The 23,510-nt window shown below is 37.4% G+C and overlaps 1 protein-coding gene across 1 annotated transcript in view; it reads left to right on the top strand.

Moving 5' to 3' along the window:
- The window catches only part of DNAH6 (dynein axonemal heavy chain 6), a 289,189-nt gene that overhangs the window by 29,513 nt on the left and 236,166 nt on the right, over window positions 1–23,510 (top strand). The window contains exons 4-6 of the mRNA XM_060027729.1: window positions 16,520–16,787; window positions 22,776–22,910; window positions 23,003–23,123. Of these exons, the coding sequence (XP_059883712.1) occupies window positions 16,520–16,787; window positions 22,776–22,910; window positions 23,003–23,123 (524 nt within the window). The remainder of the gene's footprint in view (window positions 1–16,519; window positions 16,788–22,775; window positions 22,911–23,002; window positions 23,124–23,510) is intronic.

The raw sequence follows: 23,510 nt of genomic DNA, 5'->3' as shown, positions 1-23,510 counted from the left end.
TTTCTTTTTCTTCTCTGATTGCTGTGGCTAAAACTTCCAAAACTATGTTGAATAATAGTGGTGAGAGTGGGCAACCTTGTCTTGTTCCTGATCTTAGAGGAAATGGTTTCAGTTTTTCACCATTGAGGACGATGTTGGCTGTGGGTTTGTCATATATGGCCTTTATTATGTTGAGGAAAGTTCCCTCTATGCCTACTTTCTGGACAGTTTTTATCATAAATGGGTGTTGAATTTTGTTGAAAGCTTTCTCTGAATCTATTGAGATGATCATGTGGTTTTTCCCTTTCAATTTGTTAATATGGTGTATCACATTGATTGATTTGCATATATTGAAGAATCCTTGCATTCTTGGGATAAAACCCAGTTGATCATAGTGTATGATCCTTTAAATGTGCTGTTGGATTTTGTTTGCTAGTATTTTGTTGAGGATTTTTGCATCTATGTTCATCAGTGATATTGGCCTGTAGTTTTCTTTCTTTGTGACATCTTTTTCTGGTTTTGGTATCAGAGTGATGGTGGCCTCATAGAATAAGTTTGTGAGTGTTCCTCCCTCTGCTGTATTTTGGAAAGGTTTGAGAAGGATAGGTGTTAGCTCTTCTCTAAGTGTTTGATAGAATTCGCCTGTGGAGACATCTGGTCTTGGGCTTTTGTTTGTTGGAAGATTTTTAATCACAGTTTCAATTTCAGTGCTTGTGGTTGGTCTATTCATATATTTTATTTCTTCCTGGTTCAGTCTTGGAAGGTTGTGCATTTCTAAGAATTTGTCCATTTCTTTCAGGTTGTCCATTTTATTGGCATATAGTTGCTTGTAGTAATCTCTCATGATCCTTTGTATTTCTGCAGTGTCAGTTGTTACTTCTTTTTCATTTCTAATTCTATTGATTTGAGTCTTCTCCCTTTTTTTCTTGATAAGTCTGGCTAATGGTTTATCAACTTTGTTTGTCCTCTCAAAGAACCAACTTTTAGTTTTACTGATCTTTGCTATCGTTTCCTTCATTTCTGTTTCATTTTTTTCTGATCTGATCTTTATCATTTCTTTCCTTCTGCTAACTTTGGGTTTTTTTGTTCTTTCTCTAACTGCTTTAGGTGTAAGGTTAGATTGTTTATTTGAGATGTTTCTTGTTTCCTAAGCTAGGATTGTATTGCTATAAACTTCCCTCTTAGAACTGCTTTTGCTGCATCCCATAGGTTTTCGGTCATTGTGTTTTCATTGTCATTTGTTTCTAGGTATTTTTTGGTTGCCTCTTTGATTTCTTCAGTGATCTCTTGGTTATTAAGTAGTGTGTTGTTTAGCCTCCATGTGTTTGTATTTCTTACAGATGTTTTCCTGTTATTGATATCTAGTCTTATAGTGTTGTGGTTGGAAAAGATACTTGATATGATTTCAATTTTCTTAAACTTATCAAGGCTTAATCTGTGACCCAAGATATGATCTATCCTGGAGAATGTTCCATGAGCAGTTGGGAAGAATATATATTCTGTTGTTTTTGGATGAAATGTCCTATAAATATCAATTAAGTCCATCTTCTTTAACATATCATTTAAAGCTTGTGTTTCCTTATTTATTTTCATTTTGGATGATCTGTCCATTGGTGAAAGTGGGGTGTTAAAGTCCCCTATGATGATTGTATTACTGTCGATTTCCTCTTTTATGGCTGCTAGTGTTTGTCTTATGTATTGAGGTGCTCCTATGTTGGGTGCATAAATATTTACAATTGTTATATCTTCTTGTTGGATTGATCCCTTGATCATTATGTAGTATCCTTCTTTGTCTCTTGTAATAGTCTTTGTTTTAAAGTCTATTTTGTCTGATATGGGAATTGCTACTCCAGCTTTCTTTTGATTTTTATTTGCATGGAATATCTTTTTCCATCCCCTCACTTTCAGTCTGTATGTGTCCCTATGTCTGAAGTGGGTCTCTTGTAGACACCATATATATGGGTCTTTTTCTGGTATCCATTCAGCCAGTCTATGTCTTTTGGTTGGAGCATTTAATCCATTTACATTTAAGGCAGTTATCGATATGTATGTGCTTATTACCATTTTCTTAATTGTTTTGGGTTTATTATTGTAGGACTTTTCCTTCTCTTGTGTTTCCTGCCTAGAGAAGTTCCTTTAGCATTTGTTGTAAAGCTGGTTTGGTGGTGCTGAATTCTCTTAGCTTTGCTTGTCTGTAAAGCTTTTAATTTCTCTGTCAAATGTGAATGAGATCCTTGCTGGGTAGAGTAATCTTGGTTGTAGTATTTTCTCCTTCATCACATTAAATGTGTCCTGCCAATCCCTTCTGGCTTGCAGAGTTTCTTCTGAAAGATCAGCTGTTAACCTTATGGGGATTCCCTTATATGTTATTTGTTGTTTTTCCCTTGCTGCTTTTAATATTTGTTGTTTGTATTTAATTTTTGATAGTTTGATTAATATGTATCTTGGTGTGTTTCTCCTTGGATTTATCCTATATGGGACTGTCTGTCCTTCCTGGGCTTGATTAACTATTTCCTTTCCCATATTAGGGATATTTTCAACTATAATTTCTTCAAATATATTCTCAGTCCCTTTCTTTTTCTCTTCTTCTTCTGGGACCCCTATAATTCAAATGTTGATGCATTTAATGTTGTCCCAGAGGTCTCTGAGACTGTCCTAAATTCTTTTCATTCTTTTTTCTTTATTCTGCTCTGCAGTAGTTATTTCCACTATTTTATCTTCCAGGTCACTTATCCATTCTTCTGACTCAGTTATTCTGCTATTGATCCCTTCTAGAGAATATTTAGTTTCATTTATTGTGTTGTTCATCACTGTTTGTTTGCTGTTTAGTTTGTCTAGGTCTTTGTTAAACGTTTCTTGTATTTTTTTCATTCTATTTCCAAGATTTTGGATGTCTTTACTAACAATATTCTGAATTCTTTTTCAGGTAGACCACCTATTTCCTCTTCATTTGTTAGGTCTGGTGGGTTTTTGCCTTGCTCCTTTATCTGCTGTGTGTTTCTCTGTCTTCTTATTTTACTTAACTTACTGTTTTTTGGGGTCTCCTTTTGCAGGCTTCAGGTTCATAGTTTCCATTGTTTTTGGTTTCTGTCCTCAGTGGCTAAGGTTGTTGCAGTGGGTTGTGTAGGCTTCCTGGTAGAGGAGACTAGTGCCTGCATTCTGGTCAATGAGGCTGGATCTTGTCTTTCTGGTGGGCAGGTCCACGTCCAGTGGTGTGTTTTGCGGTGTCTGTGGCCTTATTATGATTTTAGGAGCCTCTGTGCTAATGGATGGGGTTGTGTTCCTGTCTTGCTAGTTGTTTGGCATAGGGTGTCCTGCACTGTAGCTTGCTGGTCATTGAGTGGAGCTGGGTCTTGGCGTTGAGATGGAGATCTCTGGGCGATTTTTGCCGTTTGATATTATGTGGAGTTGGGAGTCTCTTGTGGACCAGTGTCCTGAACTTGGCTCTCCCAAGAGCCTGTCCGCCACATGGCTCAGAATAAAAGGGAGAAAAAAAAGAAAGAAAGAAAGAAGAAGATAAAATAAAATAATATGAAGTAAAGTAAAATAAAGTTATTAAAATAAAATTTTAAAAATAATTATTAAGAAAAAAAATTTAAGTAATAATAAAAAAAGAAAAGACAGATTGAACCCTAGGACAAATGGTAAAAGCAAAGCTATACAGACAAAATCACACACAGAAGCACACACATACAGACTCACAAAAAGAGAAAAATGGAAAAATATATATATATCGTTGCTCCCAAAGTCCACCTCCTCATTTTGGGATGATTCGTTGTCAATTCAGGTATTCCACAGATGCAGCTTACATCAAGTTGATTGTGGAGATTTAATCCACTGCTCCTGAAGCTGCTGGGAGAAATTTCCCTTTCTCTTCTTTGTTCGCACAACTTCCGGGGTTCAGCTTTGTATTTGGACCCGCCTCTGCTTGTAGGTCGCCAGAGGGCCTCTGTTCTTCACTCAGACAGGACGGGGTTAAAGGAGCAGCTGATTTGGGGGCTCTGGTTCACTCAGGCCGGGCGGAGGGAGGGGTACAGATGCAGGGCGAGCCTGCAGGGGCAGAGGCCGGCATGGCGTTGCACCAGCTTGAGGCACACCATGCGTTCTCCCAGGAAAATTGTCCCTAGGTCACAGGACACTGGCAGTGGCAGGCTGCACAGGTTCCCGGGAGGGGAGGTGTGGATAGTGACCTGTGCTTGCCCACACGCTTCTTGGTGGCGGCAGCAGCAGCCTTAGCGTCTCATGCCCGTCTCTGGGGTTGGCGCTGATAGCCGTGTCTCACGGCTGTCTCTGGAGCTCCTTTAAGTGGCGCTCTTAATCCCCTCTCCTTGCGCCCCAGGAAACAAAGAGGCAAGAAAAAGTCTCTTGTCTCTTTGGCAGCTCCAGACTTTTTCCTGGACTCCCTCCCAGCCAGCCGTGGTGCTTTAGCCCCCTTCAGGCTGTGTTCCCGCAGCCAACCCCATTCCTCTCCCTGGGATTCGACCGAAGCCCTAGCCTCAGCTCCCAGGCCCCACCCATCCCGGCGGGTGAGCAGACAAGCCTCTTGGGCTAGTGAGTGCCGGTCGGCACCGATCCTCTGTGCGCGAATCTCTCCACTTTGCCCTTCGTACCCCTGTTGCTGCACTCTCCTCCACGGCTCCAAAGCTTCCCCCCTCCGCCACCTGCAGTCTCCACCCGCGAAGGGGTTCCTATTGGTGGAAAACTTTCCTCCTTCGCAGCTTGTCTGCTGATGGGTGGGTTGTGGGTTCCTGTCTTGCTAGTTGTTTGGAGTGAGGCTTCCAGCACTGGAGCCTGCAGGCAGTTGGGTGGAGTGGGTCTTGGTGTTAAGATGGAGACCTCCAGGAGAGCTCTCACCAATGAATGTTCCCTGGGGCTGGGGATTCTCTGGTGGTCCAATGTCCTGGACTTGGTGCTCCCACCCCAGAGGCTCAGGCCCAACCCCTGGCTGGGGAACCAAGACCCTGCAAGCCACCTGGTGTGGAGAAAAAGAAAAAAAATGAGAGGGGGGAAGAAAAAAAACGGACAAACAAAGCCCAAGAAAAAAAGCAAAGACCCAAAAAACAAACAACAACAAAAAAAAGGAAAAGAAAACAGACAAACAAAACCCAAGAAAAAAGGCAAAGACCCAAACAAACAACAACAATAAAAAAAGGAAAAGAAAACAAACAGACAAACAAAACCCAAGACAAATGGTAAAAGCAAAACCAAACAAACCAGAAACAAAGCGAATAGAGAAACACACACAGAAAAATCAGTGGTGGGCTGTCCAGGCTCCCAGGTGGGCAGTGACCTGTGATCCTCAGGTGGCAGTGGTGGCAGCAGTAGCCCAACAGGATATTTTTATGGATTGTATACAAGGTGGGCAACCAGAGAAGTGCCCAGGTTGACTTTAATGATCGCTTTGACTGAGCAAGGGAAAGGGGTGAGATGCTATTAAGTAAGACACAGAAGACTGGATGGAACAGATTCTTCAGGGAAAAATAGGAGTTTGGATTTGGACATACTAATCTGGGGATGGCAAAGACAGAAGAGAAGCAGGGTGGTTGATGAAAAGAGAATTGGGGTCAAGAGTGGGGACTTTTCTTAAGATAAGAGAAATAGCTTGTTTTTTTTTAAGATAGGAGAATTAACATATAACGGAATTTAAAGCTATTTGATGTAAAAAATATTCCTTTAATAGTATTGTTATTCCACAACTACCTTACTACTTCTTTTTCTAGTTTTTTATAAGTTTTGAAGAAGAGGTTATGGATCTTTAACCGTGACTCAGAAAAAAATGGTTTATTTGCTCATTTTTACAAACACTTCTTGATTAATGTGTGAAATGTTTTCATAGCTTCCTCTTATTTAAAAAATATTCAATAACCCAGACATCAAGGAGTGCCATTTGTGATATTAATTCCCCATTATGAAAGGAGTAAGATTTTGCCAAGCAAAATGGATTCTCGTCTGTTTACTAGCACAACACAAAGTATTGAAGATGAGTATGGAAATGGTGCTTCTGTTTGATTCAGGAAATTAATTGTCTTTCTAGACTAATGAACACTTCTACTAAGGGAAGTGAGTTGATGTTTTATACTTTTTTGGACTGGCACTAATGATGCTTGTTAGTAATATGCAAGATCTCATTTAAGAAGATGTTGGAATCACGGTTTGTTATTTTATCACGTTTTAGGATGGAAGTTAAATTTTCTGCCCAGCCCAACTCCAAATATTATAAATCTTATGAGGAAAGACAATTATTTGGATGCCATACAGTTGGAAGCAGCTAAATTGGAAGTTAAAAGTAGTAAATACTGGATCAATGAGATAAGGACACATTATACCAAACTTCTTTTAAAAGTAATGCGATAAAATATAATGTCATCCCATAATTTTTTAAGTGTAGTAAAATACGTTAAATGTGCAGTTCTACAATGTTTATCTCTACCATGGTCCCTCTAAGTGAGAAAATAGTTACATTTACCAAGTTCATTCTAAAGAATAAATTTAGTGGTATGTGTTAGGCATAACAGTTTTGAAGCTTCTTCTTCAAGGAGATGTGTAAATATTTTGGAATATTACCCCGGTAAGCATACAACTGTACACTGCAGATTACCTTGTCCAGCAAGAAGGCATAATGGTGACTCTGGTCAGGTCTGGGGCAAATTAGAGGAAACTAGGTGAAGGATTAGGAACGAGAGAGGTCAGGAAGGGAAAAGAGAACACAGATCAAGACAAAATAATTCTATTTTTTTAGGACTTTGACCTTGAACAAGAGTGATTGTAATTGAGGTGTAGCCATGAAGTATGGGGGATGGTTGTTGGTAAGAAAGTTTGGTTATATACTCACTTTGTGAGAGGACACCAAAGCAAATCATCACATTTTAAATATCATAAAAGATGATGATTTACTTGTATTTACTACGTTCCAGGCAAAGTGCATACATGAATATACATGTCTATATATACATATGTTTTTTAATTCTCACAATAATACTATAAGATAGATACGTTTATTACCTCTGTTTTACAGATAAGACACAAAATGGTTAAGTACCTTGCCCCAGGTTGTACGATAAATAAATGACAGTCTGGCTTCTGAATGTATGTTCTTAATTTCTCTGCTCTACTTCCCTGTCAAGATGAAACTTGGTGGTGTCCACGAGACCTCCATGAGACTCAGAGTTTACTTCAAAGAATGTCTTCACTAGCCCCCAAAAGTGGTGGAAGCCATGGAAACATTTTCTATCATTTCCAAACCTAGCACAATAATCTGCCTCTCATATAAGCCTATTGATTTTTCCAGAACAAATGCAAAATAATGCTTTCTTCCCAATAGAAAATTGATGAATAAAAGTGGAACTGAGATCCCAACTAGAAATCATTCAAAGTTACACTCTCATCGTGAAAAAAAAAAAAAAAGGAAAAAAGACATGTCATACTATGACTGAGACACCTATAGAAAGATATGCTCAGAGAGGAAACAATAAGTTATAAGGGAAACACAGTTTATGTTATTTAAAAAAGAGGTTAGAAATTAGGCAACATAATTAGAATTATCTCATATTGGATTTATTAACCACAATAATTTTCCTGTTCTTTTGCCTAAATATCTCATTAGTATGAAAGTGTTATCAAATCAATCAGTAGTACCAAGCAAGCTATATCAACACTTTACTGAAAGATATCCACCCTCCCGGGTAAAGGGTTGGAACTTTTAAAGGCATGTGCAAGAACAAAATATGAAACCAAATTCCATTTTTTGGTTAGCATCTGATCAAGAAGCTCAAGAAGCTAAGAATGCAAGAATACACAATTAATATCTAACATCAAAATGACTCACTATCGCAGAATTGCAGTTTTACCAGCCTGTGTGGAAATTATTTATTCTATTCGGAGCCAGAAAAGCAAAGGAAATCAATAATACCACTAGATCCACATGTTACATAACAGAGATGACCAAATCCAGGACGTTATTAAAATTTTATTGCATATTGATGGATGTACAGATATTAATAACTGCTAGATAATAGCACTAGCATCCTTGAAGTGAAGTGTTTGAAGAACTTTGTTCTGTGGAGCAAAAAAGCTACTGGGGTTGAAATATCAAAGGCAAATGAGATATTATGGAAATACTTCTTGAAAATGTATTTTCCATTTAGAGTTTATTCTGATAATCCTGAGATTAAAATACATAATACAGTATTTTATTCACAAAAGACTCCCATATGTAAATGTTTCTCTGCAGTTATGGATTCCAAATTAAATAATATTATCAAAATTTTAACTATAATAAAATCCAATCCACCACCTGACCTTCTGTTTTTAAGCTTTCTACAAAGATATGTGAGCCGAACACCATTATTTGTTGTTTCAGACTTAAATGCCTAAGTGATCCAAAGGAAGAATTTTGTCAAGAATTGGAAAATATTTTGCAAATGATTCAACTTTGTAGATTTAGTGAAGGAAAGTTTTTGGTTTTACAGCTGGGTTACTTAACTGACATTTGAGTACCTGAATGAACTTAATAAAAAATATAAGAGCTGCCTGAAAATATCTTAACACATACTGACAAAGATTAGGAATTCAAAGCAAAATTTCAACTTCAGAAAAGTGAAATTTAAAATGGCTCTCTCGTGATTTTTTAGTCATTGTTGAGAATTTAAATTTAAGGAAAAATTAGTAAGTCAAACAAGCGTAACATCTGTGTTTGAGAGAAAGTGTCACCATTGTTTCTAAGGTACTTGATATGGAAATGTTTGGGTTTTAAATCAATTTGTATTATCATAAGAAATTTCAACACCACATTTATCAAAGCAAGAAAAGGAAAAGCTGTTAGAATTAAAGAATGATGGTACCTCTGGCACATAATTTCAAAAGAACAAGTGATACAAATTCTAGTCAGTGGAAAAGGAAGTTTCCATTCATCAGAGACAGAGCAATAAATCATCATCTGCCATTTGCTGTCTCCCACGTCTATGAAGTGTATTCCTTTGCAGTGGCGACTTTAAGAATTTGAACAGACCATTCATCATGTCTTGATTAGAAATGCAGTAGCTACTTCAAAAATTTATAGTCATAGCTGTGGTTGTTTATGAGCTAGACTTTATTTGGAAGTTTTATAATATTCAGTATTGAATATTTCCCTGAATATTTTGTTTTATTTTTCTTATTATAATTAATGTCTTCACCAGTGTGCCTTATAAAATGTTATCACTGTACAGGTGTGTTGGAACATGTAAAGTTTGGGAAGCATTGCTTCGGAGCAGGGGTCCCCAACCCCCGGGCCGCGGACCAATACTGGACCAGTACTGGTCCATGGCCTGTTAGGAACCATGTCACACAGCAGGAGATGCGTGGCGGGCAAGCAAGCGAAGCTTCATCTGCCGCTCCCCATCGCTGACATTACCTCCTGAACCAACCCACACACACACACCGTCCGTGGAAAAATCATCTTCCACGAAACCAGTCCCTGGCGCCAAAAAGGTTGGGGACTGTTGCTTTAGAGGATTGTAGAACAGTTTTCTCCACATGAGAATCTGGCCTTTGGTTAACTCTGAAGCTCTGTTCCCCTGGTAACCTAATACAAGTAGAATGTCAGTTGTTTCTAGGCAACATTGCTTATGATAAAAATGACCCCTGATTGGTAAATTATATCTGCATTGAGAGGAACTATAAATGAATTATAAATACCTGAAGGGGAGTCATAGCTTTGGACTTCCCATAGTGCGGCAGTTCTTTTTCTGGGCATGTCTCTGCAGGAACCCTAAAATGTATGCTTATAGTTATTGTAAGAAATATTGGCTCCTCTTAAGCCAGGGTGATTTGCACACCCACACAATATGGATCTCATGTCCTTGCATCTGAGTTGTCACCTGGGGAGGGGATAGGTCGGGAGTGGCTATTGAATTGTTGCAAGGGGTCCCATGGAAAAGCAAAGACTGATGCTGCCTGGAAGGCAAGAAGTAGTTCCTGTTCTAGCCTTCTCGGTAGAGGGCTGCCAGATATAGTCTATGAAAGTCTAATGAGCATGACCATTTAGTTGAATTGAAGGAGACCCTCTGGTAGGGCAATGTGTAAATATTTCTTTTTCATACTCCTGAAAAAGAAGCCACTGTGATGTCTGACTATTCCCTCCCTAGTACATGAGGGACTTTTTTCCCATATCTATGGAACCTCTCATCTCACTATTGTTTTAATTGTGTATGTCAATATTTTGCTATTTATTGTATTGGTCACTGAAATATAAACTTGTTCATATTGGTAAGGAACCGTGGGTGCTTCATAAGGCCATAGTGGGATACCAAGTCTTTACAATGAAATGGATGAGTCCTGCAACTCAATATTACAAACAACAACTCTTAGTTTGTGCCAAATATTGTTCCAAATTCTTTATATAATTAATCTTCATAGCAACTGTACAAGGTGGGTAGTACTGATATGTCCATTTTACAAATGAGGAAACTAAGGCAGAGTTGAGAAATTTGACAAAGTTCATATAGCTAGTGAATTGTGGGGCTGGGATTCAAACCCAAGTAGTTAAACTTCAGAACCCAAGCTCTCATGCATTATGCCTAATGTACTCATCCTCAGAATAACAACTACTCCTGACATTTGTGTCACACACTCTGTGCTAGGCATTGTGCTGAGTGCTTTCTGCACATTAATCTTATTTCATCCTGAAAAAAAGCCCCAGTAAAAAGGTATCCTGTATAGTTGAAAGATGAGGAAATTGAGGTACAGATATACTAAGGATTTGGTATTTGATAGTGTTTTGTGATTTGCAGACAGGAAATTCAGAATAATGTCTGATGCTCCATCTTTCAATTCTATGATTTAATCTTCTGTGCAATTTCAATTTTAAAATCATTAGAAATCAATGTACAACAGAGTCCTCCTAAATCCTGAGCATCTTTAGGGTCCGAGAAAAGCCAAGAAAGAGGACACAATGTCTCCTCTACCTAAATGTTTCCCAGTGTGTATTTCCTGGATCATAAGACCTAAGTGATATTAACAGGTGGATAGTAAAAAGACATGTTCTATGATCATGTAAATTTGAGAAACATCAAGTTAAATCACTGATTCTCACTCTGGAAGATTTTTTGCCCCCTGGGAGACATTTGGCAACGTCCAGAGAGATTTTTGGTTGTTACAACTGGAAAGAGTGGTGCTGCTGGTATGGAGTGGGAAAAGGACAGGGATGCTGCTAAACAGCTGACAGTTCCCAGGATGGTCCCACACAGTGAAGAATTATCGGGCCCCAAATGTCAGTAGAGCTGAGATTGATAAACCTTGGGTTAAATATGATAATTATGCATTTCTGTCCTGTATAACCAAAGAACCTTTTCTTGTGGGATAACTGTTGGGATTAGGATTCTATGAAATATAGTTACGTGATTTGGGCTGTTAGGACCATAAGAATGTCCAAACTGGGTTCAGGCCATATTACTTTCTAAGTGATCAAGTTGGTTCTCAACTAGTTTCTAAGCCTGTTATGCTAAAATAATTTTTTAGGCAGCTTTTTAAATTTCAAACTAAAGTTGTTCTGTCCTTTCAGCTAGATCACATATTTAGCAGCCTAGAACAGAAAACACAGGTAAATGCCAGCTTGAAACTTTCTCAAGTGAAAGCATTCTAGTTTCCATGTGAGGTCATAATTATAAAAAGCTCTATAATGAGGAATATATGTTATATAATCAGGAACATATCATTTTGAAGCCACATTATCAGAAACCTCCCCAGGTTGCTTAACACAGTGACATTTTTCTTGGGCTAGTCCATGAAGAAATTTCAATCAAGTCAAATGTCAGTCAGCAAGTGGAAACAGTACAGGTCCTTAGTATTTTCACTTGGATCATCCATCACTTGGATCATCGGATTGTCTCCCTACCCTTCCTTCAGACACACACACACACACAGGCACCGTTTTGGAGCTATGACAATTTAGTGGGTGATTACTTCATTTTATACAGAAATTTGAAGAACCTAGAGCAGTGGTTCTCAGCCTTGGCTGCTAGAATCACCCAGGCCCCACCCCCAGAGTTTTATTTAATTGGTTTGTGGTGGAGCCCAAGCAACATCATTTCTTTAAAACTCATCAAATGTTCCCAATATTCAACCAGAGTTGTAGGCCATGGACCTAGAGCAATTGTTCTCCAGCAAGCCCTAAAGGACTTGCAAAAACATAGATTATTAACCCCCAAGTTTCTGATTCAGTAGGTCTTGAGGGGGCCTCCGAATTTGCAATCCCCACATGAGGTTGATGCTGCCATTCCAAGGACCATATATTGAGAACCACTGACCCTAGAGCACTCTCTTATTGAAGAAACTTGGAAGTTTCCTCTTACTTACCATTTTGTTTAATTTTCTAGGTGAAAAGGAGTTACTTATCAGATATTTTACCATTTCTGGTTAATCAAACCAGAAGCAAACCAAGCCATTTCTCTTCTCCAGTTCAGGTTAGATCTAGATGCATACTGAATCATGATATTGACCATAATCAAACAGATTGAGGTTTACAAAAGTAAAACTCAGGAAATAGCTAACTTCTTTCCAGGCACTTGCTTTTTCCCTTTGTCCAATAAATATGTTCAAATCATAATGACTAAAACTGTGTAATAATGAAAATAATGAGACAACTTAAATTTGCATAGGGCCACGTGAGCTCATCTAATTCAACCCAGTACCTTATAGCAGGTAAGGAATCACTCTCTTGTTTGTAGAAATCAGGATGGGAGAAGGGAACAGGGTGGACAAAGACATATGTATTCATTCTAGCACAGCCTAAGCTGGAAACCAGCCTGACAGTTGAAAAGGGCAGTGTGTGCACAGAGAAGGAACTAATATGAGACAGGAGGAGGGTGCCACAAACACCCAGCAGAATGATTTGGATTTAATGATATAAGCAATAGGCTGTTCAGAGTTCTTGAGCAGAAGGGTCTCATGAGACAAACCATGCTTCTGCAGTCTTAGTCCAGTGGATCAGTTTAAAAATGAACAGATGCATTTTCCATCACTGCAAGGTGTAACAACAGATAGAGATGCTGTTTGAAATAACAACTCACATTGAGATCTTATTGTTTTAGAAAAATTAAGAATTAATTCCAAGAGGAGAAATCATGTTTTTTAGGCCTCCAGTAGATTTCCTTTGAGTTTTATCTGAAATCAACAAGAACAGGACAATTGATGACCTACCACAATCAGCCATGCAATTCTCTCCACGTGACACATCCTTTTAGACATTAATAGAAGCCTTGAGTCTAAGTTTCATTTCAGATGGACAGAGACAGTTTCTACAGCAAAACAATTTGACAAGGGATTCCATGATTCTACACTGAGCAGCAAGAAAACGCTACAGATATTTTTTTTTCCCGTAAAGCATAGTTAAGTGGAATTTTATTCAAGACATTCTTCTCAGTCTGATTAACTTTCCAAGGATCTCTGTTTAGTTAATTGGGTCATAAAGTCATCTTCTTTATCAGCAAAGTAGGAATTTTAGAGCACAGCAATTGAGAAAGTTAAATTCTCTTTTTACAACTTAAAGGAAGACTAATTTTTCTGGTTATTTCCTCAAAGAAAGGCCTTTACGGTACAAACATCCAAAGGAGACAGCTGAGGGAATTCCCTGGCAGTCCAGTGGTTAGGACTCCGTGGTTTCACTGCCAAGGGCCCAGGTTCGATCCCAGGTTGGGGAACTGTCCCTCAAGCTGCACGGTGCCAAAAAAAAAAAAAGAAAAAACTAATAACAAAGGAGGCAGCTGAAGTTTGAGGCTGAATTCTGAATGCCAAGAGGTGCTGAAAAGGCAGCCATCACTTAGGAGTAGTGGATCAACTCCTGGAACAGCTGAGCACTGAGGTTTATAGTGTGAGGAACGAAGCACAGGAATCCAAGGAGTATATTTAGGGTTCAACCCCTTGGGAACAAACTGCAAAGTCTAAGGAAAATAGGATTCCAGAGAACTGGGCATAGGCCTTCTTAATTTTTGCAAAGATTTCCGTGACCCCACTGCCCCTTCTGCCTACCAACTGGATTGGGCTAGAAGGAAACCCCTGCTGATCTTCAAGAGAAGCATTTCATTAGAGTAGTGAGGAACAAGCCTAGTTTTCAGAAACTTTAAGAAGGAATGGATGGGGAGGATATGGGCATCATAAAGGAAGTTTAAGAGAAGGAAGAAGACAGGGGATTCTAAGTTAAATGGCAGCAGGGTTGAGAAAAAACTTTCTTTAAACTAAAGGGAAGCTTTCTACAAGTTAAAGAGAAGTTCTGCATATTTTTAGATGCAGAGGAAAAGTAGCCAAATGCCAGGAGAGGTAGAAAAAAGTGCTATGAAACCTCTCCACCTCTGTTTGGGTGAAATCCTGAGAGATACACTCAAGGGGATAAAACACAGTGAAGGTGTGAGATTTTCAAGTTGAAGGTACAAGAGAGAACTCACCTTGTCCCCACCATGTTTTCGTTGTTGTTTATTTGCTTTCAAAAAAAGTTCAGTGGTTACAAACATTATTGTGTATCAGAATCACGCAGGGAACTTGTTAAGCTAGAATCTTTGAGTCTCATACATAGAGATTCTGATTCTGTGTTGGACCCAGAAATCTGGATTCTTAAGCACCCCAAGTGATTTTGATGATCCAATCTTTCAAAAAGACTCTCATGTGGGCTTCCCTGGTGTCGCAGTGGTTGAGAGTCCGCCTGCCAATGCAGGGGACACGGGTTCGTGCCCCAGTCCGGGAGGATCCCACATGCCGTGGAGCGGCTGGGCCCGTGAGCCATGGCCGCTGAGCCTGCGCGTCCGGAGCCTGTGCTCCGCAACGGGAGAGGCCACAACAGTGAGAGGCCCGCGTACCGCAAAAAAAAAAAAAAAAAAAAAAAAGACTCTCATGTGTTCGTCTGTCCTGTGCAGAGTAGAGATGTGTAGTAGAGGAAAAGGCTTAGTGGTTTGAGAATGAGAATCTTGAATAGGTAGGAAAATGTAAATAAAAAGGATTTCTTAGTGGTACTGAGCACCAATAAGTTAAAATTCAGTATCATGGACCACATCTGCTACCTTCTAGAAGGGCCTTTAGTAGCAGATAGATTCACACAGGGTGAGTTTTCTAGACACACACCAGGGCCACAGTGAGGTGTTTGTTCTTGCTTTTAGGTTGGTTTGATGATTGATGTTAATGAAACATGTGAAGTTAATTACAGTTTCAAAGGCAAGTTGAAATCTCCCACTTTGTAGAGAATCACCTGAAGAATGTCCTAATTATATCTTAAGCTGTTGACAAAGAAAAAAGGAAAAACATTTTAAACATTTTCCATACACCTCACCAGCAACAGGTAATACCTGGCATTTTCCCAGATGTTTCTGGCATGAGTCAACCAGAACACAGACAAAGAGTCCGGCAGTGGCATCAGTTAGGAGCTAAGCAAGTTGAAGTTCTTCTGTTATGGCACTGAATTGGGAGAGCGGCCTTTGAGACTCCCCACTCCACAGCACCATCGGCTCCCCCAGTTCCCTTGTGTGCTCACTTGAACAGCTCTTGCTTTGAGTTTGCTTTCATTCTGGTCCTGTATGCCCTAATTTTAAAAATATTTTTCTTACTCAGTGTTATTAAGACAAAAATAGAAGTTAAAACCTAAAAATGATTTTTGCCAATGGTTCGTCATTTTTTGATTAACAGACCCAAAGCATATGAGATTTTGTTCCAACCCCTTAAAAAAAATTTATCATGCATACGTACGTAAATTTGTTTACATACAGCAATTTCAGGGATTTCACAGATGACCTGAAGGCTGTGCTCAAGGGCCATGAACTCCAGGTTCAGAATGCAGAGTTAAGGACTGTAAGAGAAAATAGACGTGGGAAACAGTTGATTTTCACTGGAGTGTTCCCGTCTAAGTTCTTATTTTAAGAAGTTTTAGAGAATCAGCCCTTTCTATTCTCATTCCTTTGTCTCCCACTCCTATTCTTGCTCCTGTTTTTATCCCGTTCTTGCTTTTCTTCTTTACTTGATCAATTTCTTATTATGGATGAGGTTGAAGAATACCCTTGATGAAATAAACAATTTCTTGTTAACGATTATTTTGATATGTGATAAACTGGACATTTTTAAGCTTAATCTGGGTTTTGACTCTAATCTTATCTAGTTCATTTTTTCTTGTTTTGATCTTTCTCATAATTCTGCCAATATTGGGTAGTGTAAAACTCTTTTACACTATTATTATTGAATAGTTTCTGAAGAATCAAAGATAAATAAAAACTTATTTCCATGTAGTGTTCATAAAAATCCATAATTGATTTGTTTTTGTAAAAATCACATTACTGAAACTATCAAGCATATTGCCACAGTTGTGAAATCCTTAAGACCTATAATAAGTCCAACTGTTGTTAAAAAGCAGCTCCCTTTTCTCGAGTAATTTATTCAATCTAAAAGTAGTCTGTTAGAATATTTTTAATTTTTAAATAATACTTGTTTTCCAGAAATGTTATATCTTTTTAAAACAGAATAGTAATGCAATTGCTTAATTTTGTGTTGAATACTATATTCACTTGCCCCAATTTTTATTTGTTCAAAGGGTTGTGAGTTATGAGAACATCAGTAAAAATGACTACTATACTATTAGCAAAAATGCAGTAACACATGTTTATAATGATGGCATTGAATTTATCGAAATTGATCGATGGGAACAAGAATATCTATATCACAGAGAACTCACTAAGATTCCCATATTTTCACTTTTCCGGAAATGGAAGGCTTTTAACGTGTGGAAGAAGAATGTCCGCTCTAAAAAAATCAGTGGATGTCGAGAATCTCTACAAAAAGATCTGTTCATTGTTAACCAAGTATGTATTTATTAATCATATTTTAAAAGAATTACTCACAGAAAAACAAAGTATTCGTATAGACTGTCCCTGAAATAGAAGATTTCATCTTTCAAGAGAATTGACAATTTTCATTCTGTTTGTCACTTAAAAGTCTGGTAATCTAGTGTATTTCTACATCTTTTTTTTTTTTTTACATCTTTATTGGAGTATAATTGCTTTACAGTGTTGTGTTAGTTTCTGCTGTATAACAAAGTGAATCAGCTATATGTATACATATATCCCCATATCCCCTCCCTCTTGCATCTCCCTCCCATCCTCCCTATCCCACCCTTCTAGATGGTCACATAGTACCAAGCTGATCTCCCTGTGCTATGCAGCTGCTTCCCACTAGCTATCTATTTTACATTTGGTAGTGTATATATGTCAGTGCTACTCTCTCACTTTGTCCCAGCTTACCCTTCACCCCCCTCCACCGTGTCCTCAAATCCATTCTCTATGTCTGCATCTTTATTCTTCTACATTTTAACTAGGGTTGCAAAACACTAAAGTATAACAAGAGAGTTGCACAGGTCCCCTTTATTTAGAAACAGCTTCAGAGGTTTGGATTCATGACCCCCTTTCTTGTTGATCAGGAAAGTTGTATATCCTTTTGAACAGAGCAGGCCAGCAAGCCCTATTACTAATTCTCATTTTTGAGACACTCTGGACTTTATGGTCCAAAATAATTTGGGGGCTTGTTTTCATGGCCCAATAACTCCCAATGTCTCATACATTTTCTTCTATCATGGATTCAGACAGTAGGGAAATTTTAAATATTTACTTTGGAGGAGGGGATTATCATGGAAAAAGAATTATTAAGGGTAAGTGGCCACATTTAAAATCTGTACTCACTCCTTGAACTTCGACTTGCGGCAGAAGTTTTCTATTTGGCCCCTGGGAATGAGCTGTAACCACCATTACTGTCATGCTCAGTGTCCTCAGCTGTCTATTTTGTGACACTGGGTCACCTCCCTCTCACACCAGAAGCTTCAAGTTTGCTTTTTACTGGTCATTTTGTTCACTTTGCATATGGTAATCTGAAAGATCATTATCAAGACATTAGTCACACAATAAAGGAACATTCAAGGAATATGGCTCATATAGGTGTTAGTGCAAAACAGATATGTAAGATGTACCATCTCAGGTCCTCCATCCCATCAAGCGTTCTGGGTTGTGGAAAAGATTCTAATCCTTCTTGACATTGAACTCAACCCCTAGACCTCTAATTTCACTAAGGATCTATCAAGGATTTGAACCTATTTTACTACCTTTTTACCACCTTTCATCTTTTACCTTGTCTTGGACACTATACATTTCATAACTTTATTCCTATGTAAGTAAAACAGTTCCTCTTGCATTTAACCTGTATCAATTCGTAAGGCTTTTCCTCTTTTTTTAATGTGCTGAGAATTGTCATTCTCTCTGCTCACTATTCATAGCAATAGTGCTTTGACCTTGACAATATTTTCTCTTTAATGTAGCCCAAGCAGACTAGAAAGTTCTCATCATTTTAATCTTAGGTTGACGTAACTAATTGAGCCATTGTGTTGGTTTAAATATCTATTAGATGCTATCATTATCCACACACTTACCACTAGTCTTTTATTTACAGTGAGTTAATTAAGGGGGTTGATTCTTTTAGACTATGTTGAAGGGATAAATGTGGAGCTGTCCTTGAAATTTTTCTATTTATGATTATTTTTAGTAACCAACCTTATTGGCATCTGTGCCCACATTTCCTAATAACAACTTTATTAAAGTATGATTCATACAATTCATTCTTTTAAAGTATACAATTGAATGGTTTTAATATATTCATAGAATTGATCAACCATCACCACAGTCTATTTTAGAACATTCCCACCATTCCAAAAAGAGTGATCAGCATCACTCTCCATTTCTCCCCAACGCCCCCAGACCACCCCCTGCCCCAGCTCTGGACAACCACTAGTCTATGACTTTTCTCTCTTGATGTGCCTAATCTATTTCATATAAATTCATTTCATATAAATAGAACCATACAGTATGTGGTCCTTTGTGACTGGCTTTTTTACTTAGCATAATATTTTGAAGGTCCATCTATGTTGTAGCATGACATTTCTTTTTATTGGTCAATAATATTCACTTGTATACATATATATGTTTTATTTATCCATCCACCTATTGATGGATATTGGCGTTATTCCACTTTTTGGCTTTATTATGAATAAAGCTGCTATGAATATTTGTGTACAAGTTTTAGTCTAGACATATGTTTTTATTTCTTTGGGAGTGGAATTGCTAGGTCATTAGTAACTCTGTGTTTAACATTTTGAGGAACTGCAAAACAGTTTTCCAAAGCCACTGCACAATTTTACATTACCACCAATAGCATATGAAGGCTTCAGTTTCTCCATATTCTCACCATTACATCTGCATTTTTCATTATAGCTTTTCTTACTGGTTGTGAAGTGGCATTTCATTGTTGTTTTGATTTCTATTACCCTGATGACTAATGATGGTGAGCATCTTTTCATGTGCCTTTTGGCCATTTGTGTATCTTATCTGGAGAACTGTCTATTCAGATACTTTGCCCATTTTTAATTAAGCTACCTGTATTTTACTATTGAGTTGTAAGAATTCTTTATATATTCTGGATACAAATCCCTTATCAGATATATGATTTGCAAAACTTTTCTCCCATTTTATGGGTCTTTGCACTTTCATGATCGTGTCCTTTGAAGCATAAAATTCTTAATTTTGATGATGTCTGTTTTGTCCATTTTTTTCTTTTGCTGCTTGTGTTTTTGGTATAAAAATCTATTGCTTCATCTCAGGTCACAAAAATTTACCCCTATATTTTCTTCTAATAGTTCTATAGTTTTAACTCTTACATTTAGTTCTTCAATCCATCTCAAGTTAACTTTTGCTGATGGCGTGAGGTATGGGTTCACCTTCATCCTTTTGCTTGTGGCTGTCCAGTTGTCCCAGCACCATTTGTTGCAAAGACTATTCTTTCCACCTTGAATTGTCCTGACACCCTTGTCAGCAATTGCCTGTAAATATGAGGATTTCTGCACTTTCAATTTTTTTCTGTTGATCTATATCTATCCTTATGTCAGTACCACACTATCTTGAGTACTGCAGTTTAGTAGTAAATTTTGAAATTAGGAAGTGTGACTTCCCTGGGCCTCTTGAATTTCCACATGAATTTTAAGATGACTCTTTTTGAATTATGGTTTTCTCAGGGTATATGCCCAGTAGTGGGATTGCTGAGTCATATGGTAGTTCTATTTGTAGTTTTTTAAGGAATCTCCATACTTTTCTCCATAGTGGCTGTATCAATTTACATTCCCACCAACAGTGCAAGAGGGTTCTCTTTTCTCCACACCCTCTGCAGCATTTACTGTTTCTAGATTTTTTGATGATGGCCATTCTGACCAGTGTGAGATGATATCTCATTGTAGTTTTGATTTGCATTTCTCTAATGATTAATGATGTTGAGCATTCTTTCATGCGTTTCTTGGCAATCTGTATATCTTCTTTGGAGAAATGTCTATTTAGGTCTTCTGCCCATTTTTGGATTGGGTTGTTTGTTTTTTTGTTATTGAGCTGCATGAGCTGCTTGTAAATTTTGGAGATTAACCCTTTGTCAGTTGCTTCATTTGCAAATATTTTTGCCCATTCTGAGGGTTGCCTGTTGTCTTGTTTATGGTTTCCTTTGCTGTGCAAAAGCTTTTAAGTTTCCTTAGGTCCCATTTGTTTATTTTTGTTTTATTTCCATTTCTCTAGGAGGTGGGTCAAAAAGGATCTTGCTGTGATTTATGTCATAGAGCGTTCTGCCTATATTTTCCTCTAAGAGTTTGATAGTTTCTGGCCTTACATTTAGGTGTTTAATCCATTTTGAGTTTATTTTTGTGTATGGTGTTAGGGAGTGTTCTAATTTCATACTTTTACATGTAGCTGTCCACTTTTCCCAGCACCAGTTATTGAAGAGGCTGTCTTTTCTCCACTGTATATTCTTGCCTCCTTTATCAAAGATAAGGTGACCATATGATGTGTGTGGGCTTATCTCTGGGCTTTCTATCCTGTTCCATTTATCTATATTTCTGTTTTTGTGCCAGTACCATACTGTCTTGATTACTGTAGCTTTGTAGTATAGTCTGAAGTCAGGGATCTAAATGATATATGTATAAATGTATATAAATAGTGTATATATATATATATATATATGTATACATATTCTATATAGCAATATAATTGACTTTTGTATATTGAGCCTGTTTCCTGAAACCTTGCAGAATTTATTATTGACTCTAGTAGCTTGATTGTTTTGTATGTGCTTGTGTTTCAATTAATTAATTAATTTAATTTTTATTGAGGTATAGTTGATGTATAATATATATTTCAGGTGTACAACATAGTGAATTTTTAAAGATTATATTCCCTTTGTACTTATTATAAAATATTGAAATAATGCTAATGCTTATCACTTTCAATGGGCACTCTTGATATACCAGCCTAAGAATGAACCATCTAACCCAGATTCCATCGGAAATTTGCAAACAGCAGAAATAATGATGGGAGAAATAAACAAAACACCTTCAGTCTCTCTTACATTCACAACGGCTTTCACGTTTGTCCTTTATGCTGACAGCCAGATATTTAGGTTAGGCCAAAGTAATTTCTTAGATTATATATATTTTTTCTTCCTCCAAATTCCCACTGTTAAACTCTAACTTTTTGGCAGACCATCAATACCAGTTTTGCTGTCCACCTGGATCCTAGCTATGTATCCCTTTACTAATAGAACTTATATTTTTTGGCTCAAGGACTTTTTCTCCAGAGTACACTGAACTTTCTTGCTTTCACTGCCACATTTCAATTACAGACTCATTCCTACTCATGTACTCATGTTAATTTATTTAGTATCTTATCTCAATTCAGAGGCATAGCCTCTAAACTTCTGCTTCTTTTTTTTAAAATTAAGTATAGTTGATTTACAATATTATATTTTTGCTTCATTTTTATCATGAAAATTTCTCCATGAGATGAATCTTAAGGGCTATATGACTTCCTAGATGTTTTGTCACATAAATCTCTTCATTGAGGACTCTACTAATTTTAACTTCCCCTTATTTGTACTTAAAAAAAATAATTAAAGCACTATTTCATGTTGATCTGAATGACTATTGGTTGTCCTGTTTTGGAAACTCCTAGAAAAGAGTCCAAGAGTGTGCTATATATAACACTTAAACCAGTGTCACATATAAATAAATTTGTTAACTTTTAAAAAATATAATGTTATTGCTCCTCCTTTGATTAGATTAGAAGTGAGGGTGAATGACCTAGAAACAATCTTGGAACATGTGCCTTCAAAGCCACCACCCTAAAACCCTGATTTATGATGATGGCATAGAGGAAGATTAAATTATATTATGTGACATTATTCCACAAATACTTCCACTCATTCTGCCAGCCCACATTGCAAGGTAGATTCTTAATAGTGACTGTTACCCACTGAAATTTTAAAGTTAAAATTTGTCTTTGTTCTATATCATAACCTCTTAGATCAATAGATGGGCCCATCCATTATCCATTATCATTATCATGGTGACTGGACATTGTAAAGTCCTAAGGTAACACTAAGAATCTTTTAATAGCTATTAGCCAAACCTAGTGAAATTTAAGATATTTCCCCATCCTCTGTTACTTGCCCTCAATTTCATGGTTAAAAGACATGTATTCAAAATGAAAAGAAAGGACTTCAGACAAATTAAATCTGATAATTCAAAGAATACTTTCAGAACAAAATTTCAGAAGTGTTCCTTTTCAATGTACGCACTTTGTAGCTGTAGCTGAAATTAACATATAGAGCTATTTATTTTCCTTAATTACCATTCTTGCTTTCCCAATATTTTTATACTTCTAAAAGGCAAAGTTTTTGGTTTTTTTACTAAATAATGATAAATTTCTATTTTCATTTAGTATTTGCGACCAGCTCTCCTTAAAATAAATGAATTGTGTTATCAATTGAGTTTTATGGGACTTTGTTATATTGAAAAATATCACACTTACACCCTGCAAGAATTTAAAGTTGCACAAGCCGTATGGCTAGAGGAGGTGAGGAACTTTGTCTACAAGTTTCAAGAATTTTTTTTTCCCTATTACTGATACTTTAGTACCACTAATGATACATATTTATCAACGTCTAGGTGACAGGGCGCCTAGAAGAATTTCGAAACAAGGCCAAAGAAGTGGTCAGAAAGGCTTGTCGAGTTGCTCTGTGTGCTGCAGGATTTATGCCTGATGACTGTGCATATGAACTTATTGAGGGTATGAAAGGGAAAGAACTCCAACAGATCAGAAGTGGTGGCTTTCCGAAATGTTAACTCGTTTTCATTCCACTTTTCTATTTTAAATAAGGACCCTATTTTTCAATTCTTCCAATCTTTGCTTGATAGATTATAAATTCAATGTATATTGTAGAAGGGGATAAAACAGTAAGTACCACAACTTCCTTGCATTACCCTTGCTTGTGTATAGTATTTCTAAACTGGTTACAGGACCTTTATTTCACAAGCATTTTATAGTGGACTCAGGGCCTCTCTGCTTAAACGTATGTCCAACCTACTAGTACAGACAATAGGTTTGTTAAAATTAAGGGACTGGATGGATCTCAGAACTGGCCCCAGCTGGTAGGGACTCTAAAGGATAATTTTA

Source organism: Delphinus delphis, chromosome 12 (genome assembly GCF_949987515.2).
Source record: "Delphinus delphis chromosome 12, mDelDel1.2, whole genome shotgun sequence".
NCBI classification, from domain to species: domain Eukaryota; kingdom Metazoa; phylum Chordata; class Mammalia; order Artiodactyla; family Delphinidae; genus Delphinus; species Delphinus delphis.
The sequence above is the reverse complement of the archived record's forward strand: the minus strand, read 5'-3'. Positions and strand labels throughout refer to the sequence as shown.